We start from the raw sequence: 16,069 nt of genomic DNA on the forward strand, positions 1-16,069 counted from the left end.
ACGTTAAGAGTTTCTCTTGTGTTCACCCAGAAAATTTTAACATAAAAGCCTGCAGAAGTAACACATGCAGCTATCTGTTTTTACACAAGTGCATTCACACTGTACATCCTTGATTTTTTTCTAATAATGTTGTACATCTCTGCACTTTGTTACATATAGAGCTGTCACATTCTTTATCATAATTAGTGAATGTTCCTTAATTCAACCCGTTTGTTATTGATGGAATTTTCGGGTAGTTTCCTGGCTTTACTTTTAAAATGGTGTTGCAAAAAAAAGATACATATATTTTTGCTTTGTACAGAGAACCTCGAATCTTTGTTTTGGAAAATTTACTCTCCAAGTGCCTTTAGTTGCAGAGGAAAATGAAAATAGGCACTAATATTCATCATTAACTTTACCTTTTCATCATTAACTAACCTAAGGAATTAATTCTCAAGCCCCCCACCCCATATATGTATACATTCTTAACACTTGTGTCATTTCTTTTCAGATAGTGGGGTATTGGAGGTGATGAATCAGTACAATTGTAAATACTGGCAAAGGTGCACCATTTAGTGAAACTGGACAAAATAATTAAACTCCTCAAATTCCTGGCAAAAACAGTGACAAACAAGGCTAGCTAATACTTGAAGGAGAAAATCTCTGCAAGAATGACACAATAGGGGCTTTTAAAAGATTATGGTTTAAATATCAGTGGATTTAGTAAGAGTCCCTGGGAATATTTAACGATACCCTTAATTATTTTTTGCAGAAATGAGCTTTTTTCTTTAAGATTGTGTTGTGAAAGTCAAAATGAAGTGAAGGATGTCCGTCTTGCTCTGTTAGGACGAGAACTCCATGGAAATAAATGGGAGCCTTGTCTTCTTGCTCAATACTGTATCTTTGTTTACTATATTTACTTATAGGCCCTCAGTAAATGTTCACTGACGGAATTCATGCTTTTATTAATTTTGCCACCAAATTTCACCCAAAATCTTTAACATCTTTTATGGTTTGTTCTTTATACTCATTTTCTGTGTAAGTCTTGAAGAAAACGCCCCAGTTTAGTTGTTTTTTCTCTTTATGAAATTTTAATCCTTATTTTAAGTGGATTAACTTTAAGTGGGCTTTTTCCATTTTTAGCTATACTTAGATAATGGAAACCTCCTGTATATCTGTGGGTAATAGTCTTTGAAGTATAATAGCTGAGCCAAATAGTATTTGCTATAAAATGTTGATCAGTACTGCAAAAAAAAAAAAAAAAAAAAGACAACAGATGCAATTTAATTAGTATTTGGGGTAAATGTTTTATTGTTTTCAAATCTTGTTGGACATGTTTTTACATTCATTTTTTAAAAATCTTTGGTTTTAATTCAAAACTAATGGACTACTACATAGTCCTTAAGATCTGTTTACTGAGTAAGTTCCCATTTTGTGGAGTATTGGGGAGAAGTGGAATTAATTTTGGAAATGCAACTTAGTTTTTCGATCCATGTAATATCATTCAAGGCAAACAAAGCATATCTTAAATTAAGTCTTTAATTTCTTTCTGCATATGCATTGCTTATCCCTGTCTTTTAAGTGTGAATGAAAAAGGTACTATTTATAGGGGTTTTTTTTAAACTTAAAATTTATCCACACCTGTTTTTTTAAATTTAAATGTTTTTTTCTTGTACAAATAATATTCACTTCTCAAATAAATAAAAGATATATTTACTTTTTGCTTAGATGAAGCTGATAAATGAAATTAGAACCTTGAACCTACATGATTGAAGAATTCTTCCTAGATTTGTTTTGCTACTTGAAAAGAAAATAAGTTTTAAACCATAAGACTTTAGGGAGTGTATATATTTCTATTAGATTGATAATAGCTGGCAGTCATTTTTGAAACAATTTTTTAGTATATTGAGTATAATACTAGGAAAATAAGAGAAATTTGGGGTGGGTAGATTATAAACCTATAATGAAACTGAAAGAGTTTCTTTCTCTTAAAGAGGTTGTTCAGCAGGTACACTGAACTGAACTGAATCTGGGAACTTTTTAGGGTCTATGGAGCCTAGGAGGATAAAAACTACTGACAGTGTTTTTATTTTCTAGTGCGATCCTGAAAATAAGGTTTGCACTTTTCATATTATCATTATTAACTTTTAAATGTAGATTGACAGTACATCAGTATGATCACACTGGGTTGTGCCTTCCAGGCACACTTTTATACATGGAAATACTTTTTGCATAAAAGCCCTTTCGGGGTTGACTTTAACAAATGATTTAGGCTCATGCTCTTCTTTTTCAGCCCTGATGCTCTGATGATGTCAGGGGCAGAGCAGAACCCTCAGGAGGGAGGCAGGGTTGACACAGTGTTCCAGCAGGAGGCTAGGTTGGAACACTGCATCAGGTAAGAGTAAAACTACACCCCTGCCTCCGTAAGGATACAGTCTTAAAGACTAACTTTTGTGGGCGGCTATGAAGCTCTTTGTTGGAGTATTTATAAGGAGCCAAGTTGAAGGAAGTGTAGTTTATTTACAGACCTAATGCCTCTTCCCAGACTCATGACTGTTAGTTTCTAGAACATAGGTAATTTGCTCTTTTTCTACTGCCATTTGTCGTTCTATATAGGAAGTTAGGAAAGAAGCAATGTGTAATTTTGCTAATTTATTCCAGAGATAATTTTTGAATTTTCTAGGACAGTGATTTTTTTCAAACTTTCTCATCTTAGGGACCCCTTTACATTCTTAAAAATTTTTGTGAACCCCAAAAAAGACTTTCTTTTTGTAGATTAGATCTGTCAATAGTAACCCTATTAGAAATTAAAACTGATACATTTTTTAAAAATACTTACTGCTTTATTTTAAAATATCAAGAATGAACCCCTTACATATCAGCATAGGTATTTTTAGGAAAATAACCATATTCTCCAAAATAAAAAAATTGTGAGAAAGGTGGCATTGTTGTACACTTTTGCTAATCTCGTTCATATTGGGTTGAATAGAAGACAGCTTAGAATCCCAGCTGGCTGCACTCTGCATTCAGTCTGATGGGTCTGTTACTCTGTTTGAGGCGTGTCAGGGGTTGGCACACCAAGCCCCGAGGCCAGGTCCAGTCTGCTGACTGCTTTTGTATAACCTGCGAGCAAAGAGTGGTTTTTGTTTTCAAAAAAGAATTAATATTTATCACACATGAAAATATATGAAATTTGAATTTCAGCATCCATAAATAAAAATTTATTGGAACACAGCCAAGCCCATTCCTTTGTGAATTACCTATAGCTGCTTTTGACAGCAGCACAGTTGAGTGGTTGCAACAGAGACCTTATAGCCTGCAAAGCCTAAAATATTTACTGGCTAGCCCTTTGCAGAAAAAGGTTGCCAGTCCTTAGTACGTGAAGAAAATTTGGCCTCACGTAGTAAAAGGGAGGACTATTTTCAGATAATTTTGGATATTCTTTGGTACTGCACCAAAACTCAACAAATGGTAATTTCTTAAAGGTTAATTGCAGTGTAAAAGCTGAAACCATATTAATGAATTGTTTGTACTGTTACATAGATCTGTCTTGCACTTTGAATGAATCTTTTACCCATGCACGGCTTTGTAACATAATGCACTGATTATTTGTAAAATATCAGTTCATTGAGTTGTACAGCTCTTTCAAATGTTGGGACATTTTATTATAAAATATCAAAAAGTGTTTTTGTTAATATCACAACCGATCTTATCAAGGAAGTACTGGGAAGCTCTTGAGCTTATAGACATGGATATACATTTTCCAAAATTCTAATCTTCACTTAAAAGCTCAAACTTTGTCATTAGGAGCAAATACTGAAAATTGTTATTTTCCTTGAAGGGACAGGGTCACTTAATCCATTTTTGAGAAAATCCCTGCCTAATAGCCATGTCTGAATAATTACAGTTTATCACCTGTTCTTTCAAGAATAATAGCGTTCCATGAAAAAAGTGGCCTGTTCAGCTGACATCTGAATCACACTGAGACAACCGTTGCACTTTAATATGGAGAAGTGCTTCATATCTGTTTCCCATTTTGCCACAGAATATTTTAAAAATGTGTTTCCAGGGGTGAGATTTAATAAAATTAATAATTTTTACTGCTTAATTGTGAACATCCTTCAGTGAAATTGTCATGCATATTTATTGATTTATTTATTTTTACGTATTTTAACTGGAATGCGTGGTGGTAAAGAATACAATGACTGCTATATTGTAGCAGTAATCACTGTATATTTAGGTGCCACTGCCTTGATTCTTGCTAAGAAGCTAGCAGTTTTACCCACCATTGCTTTTGCACCATCAGTGCATGTGCCAACACAGAGAAAAAGCATTATTACTATTACAAAATAATTTTGACGTTTTAGACCCCCCTAACAGTGTCATGGGGACTCCCAGGAGTCCATGGTTCGCAGTTTAAGAATTGCTACTGTAGGAAAATAACTGTATTGGAATGACTATGAAGTATAATTATTTGGGTGAATAACACTTCAGTTCTTAGCCTCAAGGGGCTGGACCCACTGCAGCCTGGTACTAGTGAATCAAAGAGGTACCCAGAATCCATCCCAAATCTGAACTTCCCTGCAGTGGGGATGGTGTACACTCTGGCCCTAAATTTGTCAGTAGAAGACTAACAGGAGAACAGAGGTCTAGACAAGTCAAATCAGGGCCCCAGTTTGCCTTAAGGTGACATTTGAAACTTAAATAATAATGCAGTATGACTTTTAAATAGGTTCTTTTGAAAATTAATCATCCTATAGTTAATACTATTTTTATTCTATTTTTCTTTTCTTTAATATCTGCTTTGGGAGATCTTTTAAAGACGCTTCTTCATTCACCATCCTTCTGACAGAGTTTCACTTCCGGTAAACTATCAAATCTATAGCTATTATCCTTTCTTTAACTCCCTTTCCTGTTGGTTTTTTTTTGTTTTGTTTTAATTTAATAAATTTATTTACTTTGTATTTATTTTTGGCTGCGTTGGGTCTTCGTTGTTGCACACAGGCTTTTCTCTAGTTGTGGCGAGCAGGGGCTACTCTTTGTTGCGGTGCACGGGCTTCTCATTGCGGTGGCTTCTCTTGTTGCGGAGCACAGGCTCTAGGCACGTGGACTTCAGTAGTTGTGGCACGTGGGCTCAGTAGCTGTGGCTCGCGGGCTCTAGAGTGCAGGCTCAGTAGTTGTGGCGCACTGGCTTAGCTGCTCCGTGGCATGTGGGATCTTCCCGGACCAGGGCTCAAACCTGTGTCTCCTGATATCTGCCCAATGACATATGTGGTCTCCCCACATCCCTCGTCCATCCTCTCCCACATTTGCCGAAGTAGGCTGTCATACTGCTCTGATGTAGGGCTCACTGGAACCATCTTGCTGGTGAGGTCCAGCTCCAGTTTGCCGTCGAGCGCCTTGCTGTCCTAGCTGCAGTCCGAATTGAAGCCACTGTGGAGCCGGGTGGCAGCCGCCGCGGCCTAGGCCGCCCCCGGAGAGCTGGGCTCGGGGGCGAACATAGAGGCCGAGACCGGCGAGTCCATCCGGGAGCGACTCTGCTCCGCCACCATCTTTAATAACTTAGGCTAATTCATCTCCCTTTGTTACCATAGGAAAAAAAGTCCATGATTTTTGTTCACACTGAAAACCACAAGCTAATTCCATGAGGAATTTGCTGCTACTATTTATTATAAATAATTTTTTCGTTAGTTTTCTCTAAGAGCTTTGAGTTAAGAGGTCTTCATAGAACGTTATATAAAGCATTTCTGCCTCTTATTTGTTCTATATCACTTTGGCACTTTTACTGAGAAAGAGGTAGAATTAAGAAAGAAATAGCAACAATGCTTGATTTTAGAAAACAAAAATGTATCAAAATATGATGCTGGACTACAAATTAGAACTTGCAGTGTGATATGACTATAAAGAAATAATGTCAGGGTGAGTAAAAGGGAGGTATTTTGAGATAGTCATGTAACAGAATAGGTGAAGAAAAATTTTGAGGCTTCTTCAAAGTATCAGTAGTTAATTTTGGTTCTAGGAAAATAATGGTAAAGGAGAATGAATTTAAATGAAGAAGAACACACAAAAGTAACTCATTCAATAAATATTTGAGTGCCTAATATGTGGTAGGTCCTGTGTTAGGCACTAAAATGTGAAGGATTTACTTATGAATAGATTGGAAGGTTAAAACCTATACATTGCTAAGTTATTATATGGCTGTCTATATAGGAATCTGAAGTATAGTACTAACATTTAATGGCAAATGTCTTTCTTTCTGATGGAGAAACTCGGGTGCTATTTATTTTATTCAACTTGCCCATGGTCAAACAATGAGATAGTGACAGATATTAGAGCCATATTTTTGATACAGGTTCTAAACAGATTAGGTACTCCCCATTAATTTGGCAATCAATGTGATTTTCAGACTGGGATTATATTCAAAGCCATGTAAAATTTGGGAAGATTGGAATGAGAATTTAGTTACCATTGAAATTCCTTCTGTTTTTAAATTACAATTTGAGAGCTTAGAGAGGCCTTAACTAATTAAAAGTAGAACATGATATCACATAATACTTTAAAAACCACTTTGAAATCCTGTCGTGGATTTGTAGCTCTCTCAGTTAAGTCTGTAAATGCTAGTGAACCTAATGATAAAAGTTTGTTTCGTGTGGGCTCATTGACTTTGCTTTTTGCTCATGCCTGGGCTCTTTCTCTCCTTTTGCTGTCTGTCTTGAAAATATATGCTGCTTCTTGGTAACAAGGAAGACTTGTAGAGAAAATTCGAGAGAATTAGTGTAAATCAGCAGTTCCCAAAGTATATGCCAAGGGAATATTGAGGGATTTTTATCTGATAAAAAAAGGTTTATATTTGGGAAAAACTGATTTAAACATGACAAGTCTTTGATATACAAATGTGCGTGGGGACACTCCAACAGGGAATTATAGTATCCCCAGATTTATATGAATAGAAAACCTAATTTTTAAAAATACCTTACTGATTAATATTCCATGGAATACACTTTGGGAACTGGTACAAATCCATCCCTACTAGAAAAAGATTCAAAGTATGTGCCCTATTGCATTGCTATGTACAACACTCTTTTTTCTACTTATTTCTAACTAGATTTTATTTTCATGGAAAACTCTGGTTTCAGGTAGACAGTAAGTTGCAGGAATAAGTATTGCCTGATTGTCTGATTGTTAAGATGTTTGTTTTGGGAACGTGAGAAAAGGAAATCCAGATTATAAATTGCTACTTGTGAAAACCTTCTGTTAGGTTTTTATGAGTAAATATTCCTAAACTAAAATATATTGTTTATAGAGAATTTCTCTTTTTTAAATTGCAGACGTTGGGGATCAGCCAGGTGAGGTAGGTTATTCAGGCTCTCCTGCAGAAGCACCTCCAAGCAAGTCTCCATCAATGCCGTCACTAAACCAGACTTGGCCCGAGCTGAATCAGAGCAGTGAGGTTAGCAAAGCTTCCCTTTTCTCTCACTAACATTCACTTTTTTAAGGTAAGAAGTTCCAAGCAGGGTAATTTCAGCATATAGCTCTTTCAGCATGCATGCATAGTTGAGGGACCATATCAAATGTGACTGTGATAGATATTTGTAATTATATGACTCTGAGGTTTTCAAAGTACTTTTTCATATGTATATACTATCATTTAGTTTCCACCATTTCATTCCTACTAAATCCCTGTGAGTTAGATGGGGCAGATGCATGAACTTAACAGTCAAAAGGGTAAATGTCTTGGACAAGATATCTTACAGCCAGTAAGGGACAAGGGCTGAGATTTGAACACAAGTCCTTTGGACGTTCAGTCAGCTAGCACACCTGCTGTGTCACACTGCCTTCTCATTCCTGTAAGCAAGGCCTGGGATAATAGATTTGGAATCTTAGCATTGGAAGTGATATGAGAAGCCACTAAACCAGCTTTCCACGTGAAAAAAGTATTTTCTACATTCCAAGCTATTCATAGTCATTTATTTTATTTAATACAAAATGGAATGATTTAACCCTATTAAATGCAGTGGTTAAAGACCATGTCATATAAGACCAAGCCAGCCGTGGAAAACAGAATTTGAGAACCCACCCCCCCATTACTTTGGAACTCCATTATACAAAACAATAAAAGTAGGGCCACTAAGATTAGAATAAGGGACGAGGACCTGAGGCCCTGCCTCCACAAAGCGCCCTCTGAGGCCCCTCTGTTAAACCTTCATGCTCTGTAGAACTTCAATTGAAAACCACTGCTCAGCCTGTTAGAGCACTTTTCTTTGTGAACAAGTTATATTTTTTTTCCTTACAGTTTTTCGTGTCACTTTTAGATAGTGCTTGAAGCTTCTGTGCTTTCTGTGTCTTTTAAAGCCAGAAAAATACTGGGTTTAAGAGACACTAGTTAATTTTGGACAACTGAAAAACAAGAGAAGCAATTGGCAGGTTTAAAGTACTTGCTGCTGCTTTATGGCGTACTCACAGATACCTGCTTCTGAGACATTATAATATACATCCGTCATGCTGTCAGATATAAAACCATTTATATAAGTGTTTTTCTGGAGGGAAGATTTAAGCCTTGAAAGAATTTACTAGTAGAGAGGCTTTATGGAGAATAGGGTCAGTGTTCTTGAAACCACTGTTTTTGCTGCCTTTATTCATTTCTGTCATTTTTTTAAAAAAGCAGTATCAGATTAAAAGAGTATTTTTACTGATATCCGTTCATAAATAAAAGCAACTCTTTCTAAAACATGTCAGTTCAAAAGCCCATCTTCATTCTAAATAAAAATCACATGTGATCATTAAAGACTAGCAATGGAAGTCCCTTTCAAATCTGATTTAAGCAGTTGCATTTTCCCTTCTTAAATATTCTTAGCAAGTTTCATTTTGTGGTGTTTGCTAATAAGGACATGAATGTCATAATTGTTTTTTTTACTATGTGTGGAAAATCAAAATGTTACTAAAACTAACATTGATTTTTGACACATTTTAATTATTTATTTTTAAAAATTTACTTAGGATATGGAAATTATATTTTAATTTTCTACCTCAAAGCACTAATATTCTTTCAACAAATATTTATTCAGCACCTGCAAATATGGATGAGGCACTGTAGGGGATAACACTAATAATAATCCATAACATTTATTGAGCACTTTTGATGTGCCCGTTCTGTTCAAAAAGCTCTTTACATATATTAACTCTTTACATCCTTATAACAATCCTGTGACATAGGCATTATTAATCTCACGTTACAGATGGTACAACTGGAACACAGAGAGGTTAGATAACTTGCCTGAGGGTGTGCAGCATAACTAGGATTCCAGTAGTCTGGCTCCAGAGCCTGTGCCCTTAACCATTATACTCAGGTTACAAAGACAAGAGTGTTTCTCTGCTCTCCAGGTAGCTTACATACAGTCTTGTAAAATCTCATGCCACCAAATAGGTAGACAAATGTCTTCTTTTTGGAAAATATATTCTGCATCTAAACTTTTCTCCATAGTTAGGTAATTAGGATTTTAAAAATTCCTTCTGTACCTATGCAACAATAATTATTGCAGAAACTAATTATATTAACAAATATTGGTAAGTCACTTCTCTGAAGTGATGTCCCATGATAAAAGTGAATCACTGTGGATTTTCTTTATTCAGGAAACACGCTGAATGCATCGGTATTTCTTAGTTTATCTTAACTTTATGATTTTAAACTGATCTTTAGGGAAAACTGTTGAATGATTGCATTAGCCATTTTTGTAGATAATTTTTATAAATGTGTTCATTTGCTAACATTTAGTTTCTACATGTCTTCTCAAATTGAATATTACTATTTTAAATAGTAAGTCGAACTTTGAAGCATAAAAATGTATACTTTTCTATACTGAATTATATAAAAAGAGGATTTTGGTTAATGGAGTAGGTGTGTCTGTGTGTAAACATTTGTGTGTATATATTGTATATGTGCAGATGTTTTTCCTTCTTCAGAGTATAACTGGTAATTCTTAAGAATCAAATTTTAATGATAATTTTAATATGATTTTGATATAAAATCCTATACTGTTTATTACTAAGATCTTCAAATGGAATTTACTAAAATTAATAATCACTTATCACTCCACCTAATTTGAGGTATGATATTTGTGTACCTCTTTTAGAAGAGTAGTATTTCATATCAAAATACATCTTCTATATATAACACATACTCAGTTGCTTGATTTGCTCTCATTGTGGCCGCATTCTGATTTTTCTAGCATGGGGTTGGAGGTGGGCGCCTGATTGGCAGTTTTGTCTTGTGGTCTGGCATGGTCCTGTTCGTAATGCTGATTACAGGGGTTGACTTGCTACAGATTGACATAAGCTCAAACTTATATTAATTCCAGAATTCTTTGCATTTTATCTCAATTATATTTTATTAAATATCTATACATATGTACAGAATATGTGCACATACATAATAGAATCATCTTTCAGGGGTCGCACTGGCAAGTCGCACTGACTTGCTTCGTTTTGACCAAAACTTTGGTACTCAGAATTCCTTAGTACCACCAAATCAGTGCATTAACATTTGGATTTTAAAAGAAGGATTTGAAGTTATTCTTTCTCTAGTCAAGACAAACCCCTTTATATTTTTCTTTTGTCACCATTTATACCACTTAGACTCTGTTCCTTTATTGTGTTTTGAGTTGAATTCTGTAAGGCTTTGAATCCCTCCCATAGAGATTGCAATAAATTGTTACTGTACATTTGATTGTGAAGCTGCTCACTTTACATTACAAGATGACCCAGCATAGATAATGTAGAATGTTTATGGAAAAATAGAACTGACGGAATTTTGTCAGGCCTACAAAACACAACTTGCAGTGCAACCTCTGAATTACTTTGCTAAATCTTCTCCGGTGATCTTTTACTCCATCTTTCTCATCATGCTGACTTGTCTCTCCTCTGTCTGTTCAGCAGTGGGAGACATTTAGTGAACGCTCTTCAAGCTCACAAACTCTGACCCAATTTGATTCTAACATTGCACCAGCTGATCCTGTAAGTCAATCACTTAGCTTGCTTGTTTGAAATTAATTTTATTAACCCAAATTTTCATTCATTATGGTTTTTAGCTGATCTGCATGATTCAGTGGAGTGCTTAGAGGGAAATGGTGGCAGGCTTTTCAATTTTTGTGTGTTTAATGGTGGAAAGAACTTTTTTTTTTTTTTTTTTAACCATTCTTTGTATTTTCTAGTTATTTTAATGAGAGAAATTTATGTTTTTAAAATCCGGTACATGTGTCTAAAGGAGCATTTTGTGACAATTGATTTAGTTGACCTTGTTTTCATTTGCTAATTGAGTGTATGTTTTATTTAAACATATACTGCTTATTTCAGTGTAATGACAGTAAATACTATTTTATTTGTATGCTTACACATCATGTAACATGTGCTATGTATGTAAATATGCAGTGTCATCTTTTATTTTAACAGTCCAGATGGTACAGCTTTGACTTAATTAGTATGTTGAGTCCTGTTACAAGAGAATCAAGTTCAGCAAAACAATAGTGTTGTTGGTCAAAGATTCCCATTGTGCAGAGGAGGCTCTGTCTTGTCTTCCTGTGGTTCACTGTGTTGCTTTGAAAATGCTACAAAGTTCACATCCTGATTTAAAAAATAAATTCTGTCCCATAGATTGAACTTCATATAAGCCCCACCTGTCCCTCAAGTTATTTGAAAACTTCTATACTGTAGCTGTTACAGTCTTCTCACTGTTCACTCCTGCTTTTTCTTTTATTTTTTATTTTTTCCAATAAAGAGAAGGACATGCTAATAAGTACCTTTCAAAGAGAAAGGAGGAAGTAAGTAGGAAGGGAAGAAGAGTGTAAAGGTAGGATTTTTAAAAATGAGTTCAGTGAAAAGAATTGGAGAAAGTGACACAAGGCATTCTTTTTAGATGTTTCTGACCAAAGATAGCCAGCATTTATTAATTAAATGTTAAAATAGTCTTGTTATTTATTATGGATTTGGGAGAAGTGACATTTAAAGATAATAGTACATCTTCAGCGTTTTAAATTAATGGCTCTTTGGTGTGTTTTATAATTTTAAAGAATTTATATCTATTTGAAATACAGAGAATGCTGTTATATTGAATTCAAACATAATGTATAGAAGTGTTTTAAGTGTCTATTTTATAATCTATTCATTATTCAGGGACCAATTAATATGTAGATTGTCTGAGCCTTTGGCCTTCTGTTTTCTTACTACTTTGAGGACATTAATCTTTGCTTTTAGTCTCTGAAAAATGGGAAAGAAATAAAAAGGCAACACTTAACAATTTTTACTGCTTATTAGCAGCAGTAATTAAAGTTTCTTGGGAAGTGACAGGTGCTATAAGCTAAAAGAAAGTTTTACTTTAGCTCTGTGTTTCATTTCTCCATATTATTCCTATCTCCTACTTACAGAGTTAAGTTAATTTTATTTAAAGCACTTAATCAAAGTATTTTACAGGGAAGGATGTAGCAGTAGAGACTCTTTTATTCTCTAACCCTTATAACCCACAGTAATAATTCATAGTATTATGATCTTTGTCAGGCCAGAAAAGAACATTAAATATAAAAATCTAGAACTCGGAGGCAAAATAAATTGACTCATGACTGGCAGGAAATGCAGGGAAATAGTTGAGTTAATAACAGTGATATTCTTGTAACTTCTTGGAAATAATATCCAAATTTGTGAATTCCAGCTCTAGTGTTTTAAATGATATGGCACAATACTTTCTTTTGTTATTTCTAGTATGGCAGGAGGCTCTAGGAAAGAAAATTTTAAATGGTTAATTGACATTTTAAACTTGAATTTAGACCTCTAAATTTGATAAACTTGGCAGTCTTAAATATTCATAATCTGGTACCTAGAAACATCTTTTTTCTTTTACGCTGGCAAACTATAATCTCACTATAAACTTTCAATTAGTACAATGCCCTGCTTTCAGTGAGAGTCTGAGTTTCTTAACCTTCATTTAATTCTTACCTGACATATTACCAGTCTACAGAACACAGCCTGTGGCCACATTCCCAAATGATCCTTTGCAAGGTTTATATAGATAAGGATTTTAAGTAAGTAAATAAGGTCCATTCAGTTTAGAAGAGACTCACATAGGAGAAAAAGAACACTACAGTTCTGATATGAATTTAACATACCTTACAGTGTCAGAAATACTTAATGGAATAATTTTTAAAAGCCAAATTTTGACAAGTAGATATTGCTCAATAAAGTTTGTCTGTGAAGGACTCCAAACTGCTCTGTAGTACTTAGAGACAGCCATCACCCAGTGCAGTGACCTCACATGCAAACTGAGATGGTTAATTATTAGGCTCCCAGAATTGTTATGAAACTGAGTTTCTGATATCTCATTTCCAGAAACTTGATTACTTTTGTTGAACTGCTTATTCTGGTAGAATCTGTTTCCACCAGGAAATTCTAGACTGACGAGAAGTGCAGCGCACTGGTCTCTGCCATGAGTTGTCTCTGATTTTGAGTGCTGTAGAATGTTTGAATCACTCAGTGTATGAAAAGGGAGTTCATTTGATCACTGATTATGCCCAGCCAACTCATTTGGTTTGGTGGAGCCCCCTTCCAGGTGCCTGTGTTATTCTCCAGGAATACCAAGATGTCAAAAAACAAGTCCAGTCTTAAGTAGACCACAGCTTAATCATTATAAACTGATGGTTGTAATATAGCTGACTGTGATAATTATCATATGTAGCCGTGAACAAAACTGTGGGCAGAGAACTGTGGGCTAACTCAGCCCAGTGTGTTTGGGAAAGTTTTCACAAAAGAGGGTATGTTTGTATGATGAGTTTTGGATGAAACTCTGAATTGGCAGAAGTGGACAAGGGCGTTCCAAACAGAATATCATGAGCAGGAGCGATTCAGTGCAGTGAGAGAATAGGGTAGACGTGTATGGGGGAATGATGGGCTGAAGAATGTGGTTGAAACGTGACTGGGAAGATCTTTGTATCCTAGACCAAGGCTCTGAACTTAATCTCATAGACACTGGGAGCTAACAAGAAGTACCATGATAAGATGGGGGCGCCAAAGAGGTAGCTGGGGAAGATCATTCAGGCAACAATGTGAAGGACTGATGGGCTCAAGAGAGAGTGAGGTGATGAGCACCTGAACTAAGTGACACAGGAATAGAAAGTAGGCAGGGCTGGTTTCAGACAGACAGGATAATAAGATTTAAGCCAAGTAGAAAATGTAGATATTTGAGCACAATAGAATATTCAATAAAGTACTAAGATGTATAAAATCAAGTACCTAAATCTATGATACAGATGGGCCATGGGTGTTTAGGAATGGGTTTCCTAAAGGCTTTGGGTGATTTGAATAGTTAGAAGAAAGTGAGCAGAGCCTGCCAGTCAAGTCTCTTTACTTTTTTCTCTATTTTTAAATATGGGGATGCTATTTTAGAGCAGAGAAAGTGTTACTTTGGCATCTTGTGGCTCAGGACTCAGAGACTTATAGGCATTTATGGTTCTTCATTTGGGTGTTGAAATGCTTGAAGTCAAAGCTCTTTATTCTGCTGCACATCGCAGTCACAAACCGAGCTTCTGATCCACTAGTTCTGAGGCTGGGCCTGGTCATCTGTGTTAAAGCTCTTCCAGGAATTGCCTTGTCCTACTAGTAGCAGGATCCACTGGATTAAAGCTGTTGCAGGCTCATAGCAACAATTAGTTATATGACTGAAGTATGCAATAGGAAATTGATTCGCTGGTACAGAAACATGTGCAAATTATTTAGAGAATGAACAGAACATTCATGATTTTCTTTTTGGGGGGTCATTATTGTGACTTCCCTTTATTGTACTGGAAGTATATGAAAAGGCTACTTAATATTTCTGTTACAGATTTTATAAATATGACTTTATGTACATACACACAGAATATATATTAGATCAATATTATGAGTTAAAGCATCTAATAAGTTTTCCTTGCTTGTTTTTTCTTAGTGTGCTTTGGGTTTGGAATAAGCATGAATCTATCATGCTTTCTCCTTTAATGAGTTAAAGCATCTAATACGTTTTCCTTGCTTGTTTTTTCTTAGTTTGCTTTGGGTTTGGAATAAGCCTGAATCTATTATGCTTTCTCCTTTAATCTTGCCTTAGAATGTTAAATTCTGATTCTCAGCAGTTATTTCTGCTATTAAAATTGTAAGTTAAGAAAATAGTAGTTATTCCTAAAGCCATGTTTTTCATAACCATAAGCATAACAAACAGCATCTTGGGTGTGTATTGTTAATAATTTCCTGAGTATGACTCATTCTTATGTGAGAAATCTAAACTTTTATCCATCTTATTATGTTCATCTTTTATAACTGTAACTTTAGAGTTGTAGGGAAAATGTTAGTTCAGGTTTATTAAATAGTACATAACCCTGTCCAGAATCTCACTGGTATAGGGACAGGAAATCACTGTAAATGGATTTATCTGTATAATTGCAGTGAAGAATTCATTTGTTATAAATGGGTTGAATTTAGAGATTATGTGAATAAGCCAAGGAGACCTGTCAAACAGGAGATGGTATGCTAGAACTTGCAGAGGTGTGGTGTTAATACTGTCACCAAAACAGTGTCCAACTTAAATTGAAAGGTCATTATCCTTCACACTAAATTATAAACTTAAACTCATTACTAGATATTTGAAATTTAAGGATCTCAAGTTCAGTCTTTAGCAGCAGCACATACAGAATATGAGCTGACTCCTAGTAGAAGGGGCTGAACTCCTGTAGGCATGTTTTTCAGCTGGTCTGTTGTTAAGCCAGATGCTTGATCCCGTTCTGGTTCCTCCCCTGGGCGTCTCAGCTCCCAGGGCCAGGCCTACCTGGCTACCCAGATGCACCTTTCTCTCTTCCTTCCCTTTTGGAGAGGCTGCCATACATTGCCTTATAGTCTTTTCAGAAGTTTATTCTGTCAGTTCCTTTACTCCTCTAACTAGACTTGCCACTCATGACTTAAGTTGAGAATTATCAGATGTAGTATAGTCATGAAAAAGTTTAAGGAAAGTATTAATGTTAGAGTGGGAGTGTTACTTATCCTAACTCTTAAAAAAATGGGTTCCTTTGTGGAAGTTTTATGCATG

The 16,069-nt window shown here is 35.4% G+C and overlaps 1 protein-coding gene across 9 annotated transcripts in view; it reads left to right on the forward strand.

The window, feature by feature from the left end:
* The window catches only part of REPS1 (RALBP1 associated Eps domain containing 1), an 80,468-nt gene that overhangs the window by 48,887 nt on the left and 15,512 nt on the right, over positions 1–16,069 (forward strand). For 5 of the 9 annotated variants that reach the window (XM_068550987.1, XM_068550988.1, XM_068550991.1 and 2 more), the window contains exons 9-10: positions 7,308–7,429; positions 10,909–10,989. In XM_068550987.1, coding sequence (XP_068407088.1) covers positions 7,308–7,429; positions 10,909–10,989 — 203 coding nt within the window. The remainder of the gene's footprint in view (positions 1–7,307; positions 7,430–10,908; positions 10,990–16,069) is intronic. The other 4 variants (XM_068550992.1, XM_068550993.1, XM_068550995.1 and 1 more) reach the window with 1 other exon arrangement.

Source organism: Eschrichtius robustus, chromosome 9, assembly GCF_028021215.1.
Source record: "Eschrichtius robustus isolate mEscRob2 chromosome 9, mEscRob2.pri, whole genome shotgun sequence".
NCBI classification, from domain to species: domain Eukaryota; kingdom Metazoa; phylum Chordata; class Mammalia; order Artiodactyla; family Eschrichtiidae; genus Eschrichtius; species Eschrichtius robustus.